Below are 15,378 nucleotides of genomic sequence, written 5' to 3'. Positions count from 1 at the left end.
ATGCTTTATGGTAATTGCAAATGTTTATGATGCAGAATTCTTAGGAAATGATACTTTCTGATAACGTTTATTAAGAACTTACACTATTTTCCCATTTAATACATGAAAGAACAAGTAAAGTTTTAGAGATAAATATTCCCAAAGTGAATTTTACTGACTTCCTTCTTACCAGTTTACAAAAGATTTTTTCTCTTGATGATTTAGTGCCATCACAGTAATTTTTAAAAAGCAGTAGAGGAATGCACGGCAACACAGTAAAGTTTCATTCCCTGCTGACATGGATAGAGATGTTTGTGTCTGTATTAAATGGCCCCACACTGCTCTGCTTTATGCCTCTGTCAACTTTCAAAGTTCTCTGCCTGTTCCCTGGCCTTTTGGCTAACAGTTCTTTCCACCACAGCTAACATTCCTACTTGAAGCAACTTCTCTTCCAAGATGTGACTGTGATTTTCACTGACCTTAAAAAACACAAACCCAATATATTAAAACTCTGCGTAAAGTTTAATGCAGCCAGGTTGTGAAAGAGTGAACAGAACCCGTCAGGGTGTTAGGATCTAGGTAAAAATTGGCTGAATACATTTTTTAAACAAGTAATATTTGCTTCCTACACTGTAGATGGGATATATTAACACTTATTTCAGAGAGTTATTGTGATGACTTGATGAGATAATATATTTGAAATACCTTTTAAACTAAAAAGGTATTTGAATACAAATATATGAGAGATTTACTATCACCATCATCAAAACAAGCTTGCCATCTAATGGCAGCCAAGCAGATAACAGGCACTCTAATGCTTTCACAGCAGAAATGAAAATAACAGAACTAGAAGATGAAACCCACAACAATGATAAGTTGGGTCACAATTATGTCCTTACTATAATGATACTACAACAGTGAGTGTATCACAAAAAGAAATTTTGCAAATCTATTACAACCACTCCTTCTCAACTAAACATGATTTGTAATTTTTATAGTACAAATGGTACGTGTATATCAAAGTCACAAAGCTGTAAGTTAAACCCTGTCTCTGCCATTAACTATCTCCTTAATCCTGAAATAGTAATAATGTTTTCTGGGTCTCCATTCCTTCTCTAACATGACAGGTCTGTAATAATGCCTACAGGAATCACTGTATTAACTGAGATAACCCAATCAGGTTATAAATTATATATTTTGCTAGTTTGTTTGGTTGGATTTTTTGAGACAGGATATTACTGGCCTTGAACTCAGTATGCAGCCTCGGCTGGCCTCAAACTTCCAGCAATACTCCTACCTCTGCTTTTTGAGTGCTGGGTTTAAAAAGGTGCACCATCACATCCAGTGTAAGTTATATGTAAAAATAAAACAAAAATTCAAAGAGTTCTATGCCTCAATTAAACCTAGGCACTATACAGGTGCTTGAATAAATGAATATAACTTAATTGAAGTTTCTTAGTTGGAGTGAAAGGCAGACCATATTAAATGATGTGCACAACCAGAAAAGGAATAGAAGAGCCAGGCTGAAACAAAAGTTTCAGTGTACCTGAGGTTTTAAAATGTTTAGAAGTCAATTTTATTAGTGCAGAGATCATGGTGATTAAACACAGACTCTCAGAGTCATAAAAACTTTGCATGTACCTAGCTGGGATATCCACCACTTGTAGTATCCCTCAAGACCTCAGAGTTCTCAAACACGAAAAGGATGTCACAGACCTCTTTGAACTCTCACGTAAACCAAATAAATGCTGTTTGTTGTTCTGTTATTTTATATTTAATGTTAGAATCCTGTTTGGAAATCACCAAAACTAAATGTATATTCTTGTAGCATTTTATTCTAAATTTTGAGAAATTGTACACTTCAAAAATGGTTGAAATTTTTAACTGAGATTAAAAAAAATTTTCTGGGTCAGATTATTATAGTACCTCAGTTACAATATTTTACCATGTATGTTTTTAAAAACAGTATTAGCTATAAATTTTCAACATACATTATACACCGAGCATTTGACTATTTTACTTCACTTATTATTTTTCAGACCAAACTTAAAAATTCATAACATCATTGCCCCCATTTGCAGATGAAAGGAAGCTGAGAGACACTAAATAACCTGATCAAATTTACATGGCTTGATCAGTGGCTGGTATTTGTTAAGTCCAGGACTCACATTTTTAACTCCTATCTTCCCAAAATTGTACCATTTGTTTTTGAACTCTGCACAGATTCAGGGTACTTCACACATTCTTTCAAGCACAGAAATATTAGAGCTGATAGAAACTTACAAAGAGATTTTAAAAATAATTTTCCCATGTGAATGTTGTTGCAAATCTTTGTGCATTACCACTTATATTGTGAAAACCACTAGAGTTTCATTTCAGCTCTGCTGTACCATTGTTCATTAAAAATTAATAACAAAAATTACCACTTTAATTAATAGACACAAGAGGAATTCCTCAAAGAAGAATTTTTACAATGCTTATTCATCAAACTAAGATAATTAAATATCTAATTAACTCCTAATTGATATCTTTGGACATTACTTCCCCATTTGCATCTGGCCATATACCAAAAGATACTGCCCTTGTTTTTTTTAGAAAAAAACATGCAAAATAATAATAGCAGCTTCAACTTTCTTCACTTACTCCTCCAAATGAATAGTATATTCTTTTTATCAAAGAACACTAAATAAGTAAAATATATTTTCAATTAAGTAACTTATTTACAAATAGTAAAATGAAATTAAACACAAGTAGCAACATGACTTTCCCTTTGAACATCAGTGATTTGGGTCAATAAATTTAATAAAATTTAAAAAGAACACAAAAATTGATTGTGTCTTTGATATTGTTATTTTAAATTTGTGGTAGTATTTTGAATATTTCACCAATATTGAGAAAATATATTCATGTATTTAAATGCACTGATTTTGACAAAAGAATTATATCATCTATCATAACCAAGTCTCAACTAATATTTAAATTATTTAGTTCCAGAAAACATCGATTAAAATGTAAGGTCAAAGTTGGATAGTAAAGTTTAAATTAGAAGTAAAGTTTAAATTAGAATTAAAGTTTAAATTAGAAGTTTAAATTATTATAAAATTATTATTTTATAATAATTTACATTTTGTCCTTAATGAATAAAATATGAAGTACTATTATTTTAAGAAATTAAATAGGATAATTTTTGTCCTATTGAACACAGATGGAGATAAGTATTTATACTTTAAATTATCCTTTGCTCTTCTTCATGGTTGGCCATCTAACAAAACAGACTGTGTCTATTTTGTTCTAAAATTACTTCAATTACTATGAAATTCTTCAAAAATACATAAAAATAGAAAGTATGCTATAACTCATTAAACTTTAATTCTACGGTTATTAGAACTCCAAGAAGTCTTCATTTCCCAATTTTGATAATTTCTAATAATTTGTCAACTTCACTGCACCCTTTCCCTCCTCCAAACTTTTTGGTAAAGTGAATCTCAGATACCACATCATTTCAATCATATACACCTCTATAAAAATTTTTACTTAACAAAACAAAACATCAATACAACATCTAACAAAATATAATCCTGTAATAACTCAATCCTTAAATTTCTTTAGTTCAGCAATGATTTTTTTTTTAAATTGTATTTAACATCATTCCTGAAGTGATACATAAAACCTTTCCCTCTACCATGCCCCTCTGCCACGCTGCTTCTGCTAGGAGCCAGTGCACTCTGCACTGGAACCTGAGCCAAAAGAAATCTCTTTCCTTAAGCAGCAAGCATTATGTATTTTTATCCAGTGATGGCAAAGTGACCAAAGCAGGAACAGACTTTAAAGACTAAATAAACATAGTTTAAACAGCCTATTTCATCACAAACCACTGACTGGCTACAGTCAGGTTGTGTGATAGTATGAATTAGCTCAATACTTACCAGAGGGGTGAAGGTTCTGTTCCTCTAAAAACTCTAAATCAAGCATTAAGTCATCTTCATCCAGTTCACAAGATCCCAAATTATTTAAAACATCCTGAAAGAAAAGCAAAATCTAGAGTTAGTCAAAATCACTGGGGAACTGAGGAACTGTCCATGTATAGAAGCCAGGAAACAGAAAAATGTCAAAAAGCAGCAATGGGGCAGGGGATGTAGTTCAGTGGCATAAGTGCCTGCCTGGCAAGGGTAAGGTCCTAAGTTCAATACCTAGCACCACCCCCCAAAAAAAAAAAAACCAGCAATGAAAAATATAAACTGAACCATGGAATTTATTTGGCTCTTAGGATGACTAAAAGTATCAGTTCAATAAAAATTTTAAGAATTACTCAGCAAATGCTTAATCTTTCCAATTATCTATCAGCTTTTTAAATAGACACTGTACATGCCTATTATACTTGATGATGTACACAAGATATAGATCAATATAAGTACAGACAAGCAGGGATCAAGGATATTAAAATATAGGAAAATATTTCTATTTATCAGGAATAGGGGAAAGTTTATTTTAAAGAACTTTTTAATGATCGTAAAAATACTCATTGAAATGCTCAAAAATGATATATATTTTTAAATACATATAAGCTCCTAAGTGAAAATTTAAGGGTGTTTTTTTAATATTTACATTTCAAATCCAAGTAACAGTTTATGATGTATTTGTTTCTCAAAACATCATGTACACCATACTAACTGTGAAAAATTAATTAATTCTGAACATTTTTCGAAGTGGAGATCAAGTTACAACCCAATAACTCGCTTTAGAGTAAAAGCAAATCAATTAGTAATTTTCTTTAGAGTAAAATATGAATAGAAATATTTATAAATTTATGTAATGTACTTATTGCTATTCATTGTACAATAATACAAATTTGCTAAAATTATTTTTCCTCTTTTTGAGGATAAATAGCAAAATAAACTGGGAAAGTACACAGTATTAAGTCTTTGAGGAGTTGGGAACTTGCAGAGCTGGGAATTACTGAAGAAGGAATAAAGTTCTGATTTGATAGATGATGCATGTACCAAGAAAAATGAAAACAGTATTTAAAGATTAAGAATGAAATAGTGAAAGTACAAAGTAGGATGTCAAGAAAAATAACCTAATAACTAAATGATCCCACATATCTTGGCTAATATTTCCAACTGATTTTAGTGCTACCATAATTTATGTTCATAGAAGTAAATATTCATTAAGGAAGGTTAATGATATTGTCAAATGGATACTGAATACTTCAGTTCTTGGATTAAAAGGATGCTAGAGCTTTTAAATAAATCACTCTTACTTCAACAAATAGAATTAAATATTATGAAACTTCAGAAACATGTGATCCATGAGTAGCACACAATGGTTTGAAAGGTGATAAATATTCTCAAATCTAAGTACTTCTTTTTCTTAATGACAACAACAAATAATCAACTATAAAGTCAGCTGTCTATTGGAAGCTCTGTTCTCTACTGTGGCAGACACAGCCAAGAAAATAAGGTTACTTGCTCATACATCAAAAACATGTTATTCAATATACACAACAAAAGATAATCTACTACACTAAGAAATGCAAAATTAAAGATTAAGCAAAACAAAGTAACAATTTAAAAATGTAGAAAAGAGTTATTTTAAAACTTTTGTAAAGATACTATTATCAGGGATAATTAAACATCAAAAATGAGAGAATCTTAATCTGATAGTCAAGATTGACATAAAAAACATAAAAAGAGTACATTTTATTGTAAAAGTATAGTAATTTAATTAGCTTCAAATTAAATTCAATAATTTTACAAGTGAATTTTTATTCATTTTGGCTGAAATTTTAATTTATTTTGGCTGCCTTCATTTTAGCTCTCCATCCAAAATTGATACAAAATCCTTTCAGCTGCTTAAACTCTGATTCTGTACAGTATTGAGAAATGGGCCCATATCCAGCAAATTAAGGGTAACACAGTGATGTGGGTGGATCTGCTTATAAGAAGAGCACACACCCAGCACCCAGAGACACAGAGAGAAGGCAGAGCATCTGCAAACCAAAAAGAGAGGATTCCAGAGAATCCAAATCTACCAACAACTTGATCTTGGATTTCCAGCCTCCAATGCTCACATAAAATAAACTTCTACCCTTTAAACTATTCAGCCTGTGGCATTTAGTTACAGCAGTGCTAGCAAATTAATACAACCAGCAACATTTAACTTAGGAAGCGATAAAGGATGAAACAAAGGAAATAAAAGAATGCAGAAATATGACCATCACTTTTATTAGGTCAAGTAAGACTCCCTTCCATCTTGTAAACCATGATAATATGGTTTTCACACAGATCTTACCTTTAACCTGAGACCTCCCTACCCCCCACCCACTTACAGGTCCTAGATTTATACAGAGCCAAACTCCCTGTTCTTGGAGCAAGAAGTGTACCATAACCATACATGGTAACCAGAGCCGTTCGCTAGCAATGAGAATTTCCTGGTGATCAATACTGCAGGATAAGAAAGGCTGTCAACACAGAGGTCATGGGTTTCATTGTGTAGCCAAAACAAATCCAACTGTATCTGAGAAAAAAAGTTTTAATAATAGGACTTATGATTCTTAGTTCCAGGAGCTACTGAGATCTAACGTTACATCAATTCTTTTAAGGGCCATTTATTCAGCACCTTTAAAGTTTGACAGTTAATACACCTGTTTACTGTCTGAAAATAAAACAGGGTTTTGTTTTGCTATTTAACAGGGAAACACCATCTTGCTATTCCAACACTTTAAGATAAGAAAGTTACACCAATAAAGAAATTAAATTTGGAAAACTCACTTATTATTCTGATTTTATCTTCATTTTGGAGGTCACTCAACATTTGGAATAGCAGAGTCCCATTTACTACTGATCTAGATGAACTGCTAGTAAAATGCATTCATTCTAAATTGCCTTGCTTTGATATGTTGGTTACAAAGCAACTTTCTTCTTAGAATAGTGCAGTCTTTGAAGCAGGTGAAACCTCGTAATAAAGAAAAAAAAAAAAAAAACTAGAGGAAGCAATGCGAAATTTGACAAAAGACTGTAAGTTTAAACTCACACACCTAATATAGCAGTAGCTACAATGTTGCTTTTTGCTTACAACCAGATCTTATGGTCAACTGGACATCTGACTACTTACTGTACAATACTTATTAACAAGAAAAAAATAGGATTCTTTAATTATTACTGAAAGGGACAAGGGAAGGAAGGGAAGGAGGGAGGGAGGGAAGAAAGGAGAAGGGAGCAGTAAGCTAGGGAGGGAAGGAGGCAGCAAGGTAGGCAGGCAGGCTGCTTGTTTCTCAAACATCTCTCTGTTGCTAGAAAATGAGACTCACCTAAAACTCTCAAGTCTGTTTTGAGGGTGGCTAAAAAAACAATCCAACTGGGTTTTTCCAGATAATCTCTGATAACTTGATCATCAAAAATACAACAATCCATATACCTAGTGGAACAATTTGATTCCATCAAGTTTCTGAGTTCGTAACACTTAATGAGAGAACCCAGTATGAAAGACATAAAACACACTAATAACAACAATATTGGTGGAAAATATTTTCCGATACATTTTAATAAGTAACTATTTTATTTTTCTAGTAATACACATATTAATGAATTATAGACATGTCTTTCTGTCTGTATAAGCAGGGCCTGATAGGTATGGTAGTGATATGAGTAGTTCTGTACCAGGAATAGAAGGGACTGATCATCACCAATGCTGATCTAATCAGGTGCAAAGGAATCAGCAGTTAATTCACTCTAATGATCATATTCTAAATATAAGAGGGCACCGCAATGTCTCTCAGGCACTTGATACTTTAGCAGAATGCAGAAATGCAGCAATAAGCAGAAAGAGTCCCCTATCTCCTTTTAGAAAAAATGCTAGCAAACTTCATATAATAAAAAAAGGAATCCATGAACTTTTAATAATGTTAATATACCTACTCTTTACATTACAATAACAGGGAAATTATTATGTAACAGAAGCAATTGAGGCTTGAGAAAAATCACTTTGTAAGAGGATACTATATTATTCCACAAAACCTCAAGGTATGCTAATTTTTTTTAAATGCCTAAGAGCACATAACAAGAAGAGTTTACTTGTTTAAAAAAAACCCGACAGCATCTTTGGTTTGAATCTTCTCTACATAAACAACAAATTTCAATACCTAATCAAAAACACATGTCTTTAACAACTCAGAACCTGCCAAATTAAGTAATGACTTTCTTTGTCTTCTAAGTATGCTAACTATATCTCAAGAAATGCAAAAATAGGTATTTCTGAAATTTAAGAGAAATATAAAATTTTAACATCTGCAAAGTAGAACACAAAAAAGATGAAAAAAATGTGCAAGCCAAGTAATAGCACATACGCAACAACATTTAAGCAAGTCATTTGCTTTAGGAACACTGTAATACATACAATTTTTTCTCTCAAAATCGTTTAAAGAAAGAAATCTTGTCATTTGTAATAATGTGGATGAACATGGAGGATATTAGGTTAAATGAAACAACCCCACACAGAAACACAAATAACGTGATCTCACTTATATGTGGAAACTAAAAAAGATCAATTGTTAGAAATTGAGCACAGAATAGGGGTGATAAGCCTGACCGAGGCATGAAATAGGGAGATATTAGTCAAAGGCTACAAAGCACCACGGAACAAAGGACTAAGATACATGGTAGACCATAATAGTTACAATTACCAGTAATACAATATATACTTGAAAGTTACAGATTCTGTTTACTAACATGTAAGCTGATGGATATGTTGATTAGGTTGATTTAATTACTACAGAAATATATATAAATATAAGAAAAATAAAACCAGTCCTTAATTAGTAATGAAAGGACAAAGAAAGAGATAAAAGAAGAAAAGGAGGAACTATCCATGTGTGTGTCTGTGGAAACTCTGCCAAAAAATACATACATCAAGAAAAGAAAAAGTTGTATAAATATTTGAATACTGAATTTATTGAGATATCATGGAATTAACACAAGTTATCTTTGCCTCTACAATTACTCCAAGTGGTGGGGACTGGCTTCCGGACATTTATTAGTATGGTGAGTCATATACATTTTTGGTGGACTTTACATACATATATAATTTATATCTACATAACTCTATCATACAGCATAAATCTACATATATAATCTCACTGAAGATCATAAAAGTATAATCACATTGTATCTGATAAATAAAGGTTTTGTTAAATTAAAAAATAAATATCATAAATTCACAAAAATAAACATATCTGGAAAAAGAAGAAACAATGATTTAAGCACTTAAAATGACTTGGTAGACTTGATAATTTAATCATATGTTGGGAAAATTTTACTTATACAAAACTGAAATTAATATTTAAAGAGAACTAAATAATGTTAATAATGTTATGATTTATTGGTATATAAAAGTATGTGAATATTTTTAAAGAGAACATTATTTAACCAAATATGCTCTTAACTAATTCATAAGATTAGTAAATTGGATTTTAAACCAAGAACAAATATTACTAAGTATTCTCTAGACAGACATTTAAAAATCCTGTAACAATAGTGATTACTCATGTAATCTCCCAAATGATTTATTGTCAGATGTATAAACGCAATTACTGGTGGAGTATTCATATATTAATTTTCTAAGCTCTGGGAACCTAGCAGGCAAGATCTCTGTCCTCATAGCCCCATGGACAATTTTATTTTACCAAAGATAAACCAGTTTCTTTTAAAAGTAAATAAAACAGGTATTAACCTTTAAACGAACCTTTCATGTTTGGTTACAAAAAATTCCCAAGAGCCCAGTTCTTACTGATTGAAATAATAAAACTGAATTTCTGAAGCTACAAAATAGAAAAAGAGCTCCAATCACTCCATTAAGATGCAACCTTTCCATACTGAGTTTTAAAGTATTCCATCAGCTCTTATAGCTTCATTGCAATATAGACAGCAATTATGAACCTGCCAAAAACAGAGGAAATTAAGGTATATCAATCCAGAAGTACTACTTTAAAATAAAGAATTCCATTAAAAAGATTATTACAATAGGGAACTGAAGATACATTTGTTAAACAAGTGAACCTAATTGCTAACTATAAACAAATTAATAAGCACTACGTTGGTAAAGATAGCAGCTACAGACACACAAATACATATGGAAACTTAGGGGTGCAGACAGGCTCCACATAATTAAGATTCAGGTTTTATGCTAGTTTTATCTTAGGATAAACCTTAGAGATAGATGAGTATCTTATTATCATTATGTTTATCGTTATTTCTTAAATAGGAATCAAACCTATCCAAATGACACTTTGTTCATGGGGGTGTCAAATAACACAGAGTGTAATGAGGAAGTCAAAACAGATTGAGATTTTTCAGCCTGAATTCCGACACTGACCCAAACACCAAACTAACTTTGGGAACTGAAGTGAATCACAAACTCCGTGATGCTCTTCCCTGAAATGAAACATTAGAATAGATATTCTCGGAGGCAGAGCAAAGATGGTGGATAAATAACAGCTGGCTACAGAGGTTCCCTGAGATAGCTAACTTAGAATTCAACATAAAACAGTGTGGGGAGCCCTGAACAGAGGGGAGATGAATTCTCTAGTCCCAAGAAGAAACTAAGGTGAGAAGAACCAATCAAATATACAGTCCCGGTACTATTATTGAAACAGCTAAAGGATCAGTGCTCCTGGCACAGCAGGTGATTTGCCAAGCCATCCAAGGTCCCACCCCTTCGACTCACTGGAGGCGCAGTCACACTGAGGTAGGGTGTTGGCCAACCAAATAGAGAGGTGAGCTGGTGGGGAGCCTGCATCAAATTGTGGTGAGTGACAGGAGTAGAGCCATTCCACAGAAAGGGGGGCTCCAGTGGACAACATTCTGGGACCGGGCAGGACTGGGAAGTACAAGGGGCAGCAGTGACTTCAGTCAGATGTTCCCTTCCCAAACGGGATTGGTGGGGTGAGCTAGGCCTGGGTCACACGACCTGGCTGAGACCCAATAGGTTATCCGAAATCAATTCCCTATGGCACTGGCACACACTAATGCAGTGAAGCCTCAGAAGTTTGACTAACCCAGAGGGGAGGCAGCACATAGTAATACAGTGCAAGCCTCAGCAGCTTGACTGATCCAAAGGAGAGGGGCCAGCATACGCTGCCCCTATTTGCAACTTCCTAGCACATGGCAGTGGGAAGGGTCATGTAGCCAGCGCACTTCAGAAGAATTGTAACCAAAAGAGAAAGAAACTGGGGCCTCCTAGAAGAAACAAAAAGATGGGATGAGGAAGCAACAACAAAAAGTCCCCAGGTCCCAACCCTGAGAACACTGACCCAGGACAGGTAAATACAAAGAAGAATGAAAACAGCAAACAAGCACTATCAGTCATGGCACCAGTGGACATAAAGAGGTATCTTCAGGACCTCATAGATGAGTTCAAAAGGGAAATATTTAGCTAACTAAAGCAAGATATAAGAAGATTAATAAAAGAGATGCTAAGCACCCCTCAAGCAGACACAGACAGAAGAAGGGAAAAACTCAAACAAAGGAGAGAACCATTTGATGAATATAAACAAAATAGGAATACATGAGGCAGATTCAAAGAGATTACCAGGAAATTAAAAACTCTATGGAAGGATGGCAAATGTGCATGAAAGAAACTAAGAATAGATTATCCGAACTGGAGGACATTTTTGCAATGTGGGATTATGAAACAAAAACATTTAAAAGTAACAAGGAAACAAGCAGTAACAATACAAAGGCTAGAAGATGACAAGAGGATCTACTACTTGAGAATAAAGAATGTGAATGAAGAAGCAGGGATACAAACCAAGGAACTATAAAGGCTATTCACAGAAATAATTAAGGAAAACGTAACAAACATAGGAAAAGGAAATGATATTACGATATATGAGGCATACAGAACTCCAGCCAACCTACAACCAAAACAGAGCTACACCCGGGCATAGCATAATCAAGATCCCAGAAATTCAATATAAGAACAGAATATTAATAGCTGTTAGAGACAAGAAACAGATAACCTATAAAGGAAGGCCAATCAGAATAATGGTAGACTTCTTGACACATCAAGTCAAGAAGAGCCTAGAGCGAAATATTACAAGTCCTGAAAGAAAAAAAACCTCAAACCCAGATTGATATACTGTGCTAAAATGTCTCTAGAAATTAATGGAGAAACAAGATGCTTCCAAGACAAAGAGGATCTTTGGAAATTCCCAACCACCAATGCAACTCTACAGAGAATACTTCAGGGCATTCTAGAGAAAGAAAAGTACTAGGATTCCAGGAACCGTTGCAGAGAAGCCTCAAAGAATGTAGCAGAAAACAGAATGAGGAAGATAAGCAGACAACTGATGGCAAAAAAAGAGCATAACAGCAATGAGGCAGAGAAGGTTGGTTATAATCTCTAATATGGATGGCCTTGATACACTAAATTAAAAAAAGAAAAAAAAAAAACAATCACACATGGAGTAGATAAGGAGGCAGGATCCACCAAGATGCTACTTATAGGAAATATAATTAACATGAAAAAGAATACATGGACTGGAAATCAAATATGAGAAAACAATGCTCTATGTGACAGAGAACCAGAGAGTAATAGGGGCAACTAGACCAGTGTTTGTGGATAGGTTGGAAAAACAGGCTTTAATAGGTAAAGGCAATTAGAGATCAAGTCCAGGAAAGAAAATGTTCAGAACCACTTAGGTAAATACCAGATTGCTCCCCCACCCCAATTTAAAACCAAGGTGTTATGGTTTGAAAACTGGTGGTCAACTTAACATCAGCTGGATTACATCAGCATGCATTCAGAGAAGATGCTCCACCTGAGGAGGGTTGCCAGGATAAATAGGTGGAGAAGAAGAGAGGTGACAGAGGGATTGAGGTGTTAAGGAGTCATTGTGGGTTCTCCTACGAGTTGCTGTCTGAGCTGTTGGTTCTTCTGGAGAAGCTTTGGTCTTCACATCAAGCATTGCTTCCTGGCTCCGGAGGGGAAGACATTGCTGCCTGGTCTCCAGGATGAACTCGTCACACTGCTTCCTGGCATGTACCCGACTATGCTTGTGGTCGGAGGAGCTCAGGGCCTTCATGTCGCTGAGGACAGCTGTGGTGCCTTTCAGGCTAGCCCTGCTCTTTGTTGTGTGACTTCTCAGCTCCACTGTAGAACCCTCATCCCGCTGGCACAGCTCTTTTATCCTGCTGGCATAGACTTTCTGGCTTCCACCGCTGACCCTTGGGTCTTCCTGGCACGGATCCGTAAAAGAGACTGGCGTGAGTCCTTCTTGTGGGCTCTGGACTTCCAGTTGGACTCGTGGAGGCGTTGTTCTGAGCTCTGGGTTTTTATCTGGACTCATGTGGGACATTGCCATGGGGTTTAGACTCTTAACTAAATAATCTATGTCGTTGGTGTTGCGGATAGATTTCCTGCAATCTCCTGTGTTAACTTCCGGTGACCATTATAAAAATATTATAAACTCCATGTCCTGATCTGAATTGTTCTCTGTAGAAAACCCCTGACTACAACAAAGGGTCTTGACCAAAATGCATAGTGTACCCTGGGGAAGTTAAAGAGGAGGGAGAGTCTTAAAAAAGATGGCAGAAGATATTGTTAATAATATGTCAGGATTTAAAACCCACATTACTTGCACCACTCTGCTTACATAGGTTTTATTCTTTTTTTTTTTTTTTTTGATAGATTTTATTCTGTCCCTGTTTGTCTACTTGCATTACATTTGAGGGCACAGACAACTATCCCAAAAACAGCAGGATATAACAGAGTAATCATCTTTAATTTCCTATTATCTTAATCGGGAGCCCTGTATGACTTATACTATTTTATCATGACTGAACTTAGTTAAATCTGGTTTTTTTGATTGCTGTTTGGTATCAACAGATTTTATTCAAAACTAATATGATTGATAGTATTGTTGTGGTCAGGGGTTGTACACAGAGAACAATTCAGATCAGGACATGGAGTTTATAATATTTTTATAATGGTCACCGGAAGTTAACACAGGAGAATGCAGGAAATCTATCTGCAACACCAATGACATAGATTATTCAGTCAAGAGTCTAAACCCCACGGCAATGTCCCACATGAGTCCAGATAAAAACCCAGAGCTCAGAACAACGCCTCCATGAGTCCAACTAGAAGTCCAGAGCCCACAAGAAGGACTCACACCAGTCTCTTTTATGGATCCGTGCCAGGAAGACCCAAGGGTCAGCGGTGGAAGCCAGAAAGTCTATGCCAGCAGGATGAAGGAGCTGTGCTAGTGGGATGAGGGTTCTACAGTGGAGCTGAGAAGTCACACTCACAACAAAGAGCGGGGCTGTCCTGAAAGGAACCACAGCTGTCCTCAGCAACACGGAGGCCCCAAGCTCCTCCGACAACAAGCACAGTCGGGTGCATGCCAGGAAGCAGCGTGACGAGTTCATCCTGGAGACCAGGCAGCACATGTCTTCCCCTCCGGAGCCAGGAAGCAATGCTTGATGTGAAGACCAAAGCTTCTCCAGGAGAACCAACAGCTCAGACAGTAACTCGTAGGAGAACCAACAATGCCTCCATAACGCCTCAATCCCTCTCCACCTCTCTTCTTCTCCAACTATTTATCCTGGCAACCCTCCTCAGATGGAGCATCTTCTCTCAATGCACGCTGATGTAATCCAGCTGGCGTTAAGTTGACCATTAGTTATCAAACCATAACAGTATCAAGTCTGAGAGTATAGGCAACTACACTAAAGATGACAAGACTCAACGATACACATTCTGGTTTGATAACTGCCGGTTTTTGAAGTTCTATACTATATACAAAGTTGTGTTTTTATTAATACTGTAATGTACTGATATACTCAATTATACTATGTCTGATAATATAGCCAATTCTATTGAAGATAACAAGAAACAACACAAGAACTATGGTAGAAATCCTTATACAATGGTCTTATATTTCTTTTTCATTTCATGTGTTTATAGGAATATATTTTGCTTTGTCTTGCTTTGTTTTATTTCTCCCTCTAATATAGAAAGGATAGAAATACATATTAAGATTCATGTGTGTGAGAATCTATAAACAGTTTTTGAGAATTGATCTTATGACACATGATGAAATGAACAGATACTTTGAAGAAAAAGAGATACTAAAGTACCCAGTGTGATCCTGGAGTTTCATAATATGAAACCTAGCAATAGTATTACTCTTTGTTTAGAGTTATCACTGCTTGGGTTTGTTCAATCTCGACAAAATTGAAGATATGGATAACTGCATGTATGTTTAAGTGTACACAATTGAAAACCATATTTCTAAGTTTTTGTTGGATAACTGAACAGAACTGCTTTCAATCTCACTGTTTGAATCCTCACTTTATATGCTCCATTTTAGTATATTGAAAAACTATTTGCAAGAGGACAATC

The 15,378-nt window shown here is 35.0% G+C and overlaps 1 protein-coding gene across 3 annotated transcripts in view; it reads right to left on the bottom strand.

The window, feature by feature from the left end:
• The window catches only part of Ccser1 (coiled-coil serine rich protein 1), a 1,226,082-nt gene that overhangs the window by 1,009,702 nt on the left and 201,002 nt on the right, over positions 1-15,378 (bottom strand). For all 3 annotated transcript variants that reach the window (XM_063247277.1, XM_063247276.1, XM_063247278.1), the window contains exon 4: positions 3,906-3,999. In XM_063247277.1, coding sequence (XP_063103347.1) covers positions 3,906-3,999 — 94 coding nt within the window. The remainder of the gene's footprint in view (positions 1-3,905; positions 4,000-15,378) is intronic.

The sequence above is a fragment of the Cavia porcellus genome, unplaced genomic scaffold, assembly GCF_034190915.1.
Source record: "Cavia porcellus strain 051 isolate PalLab524CR breed Dunkin Hartley unplaced genomic scaffold, mCavPor4.1 scaffold_4, whole genome shotgun sequence".
NCBI classification, from domain to species: Eukaryota; Metazoa; Chordata; class Mammalia; order Rodentia; family Caviidae; genus Cavia; species Cavia porcellus.
Note: the sequence above shows the minus strand (reverse complement) of the source record. Positions and strands in the feature narration are given on the sequence as shown.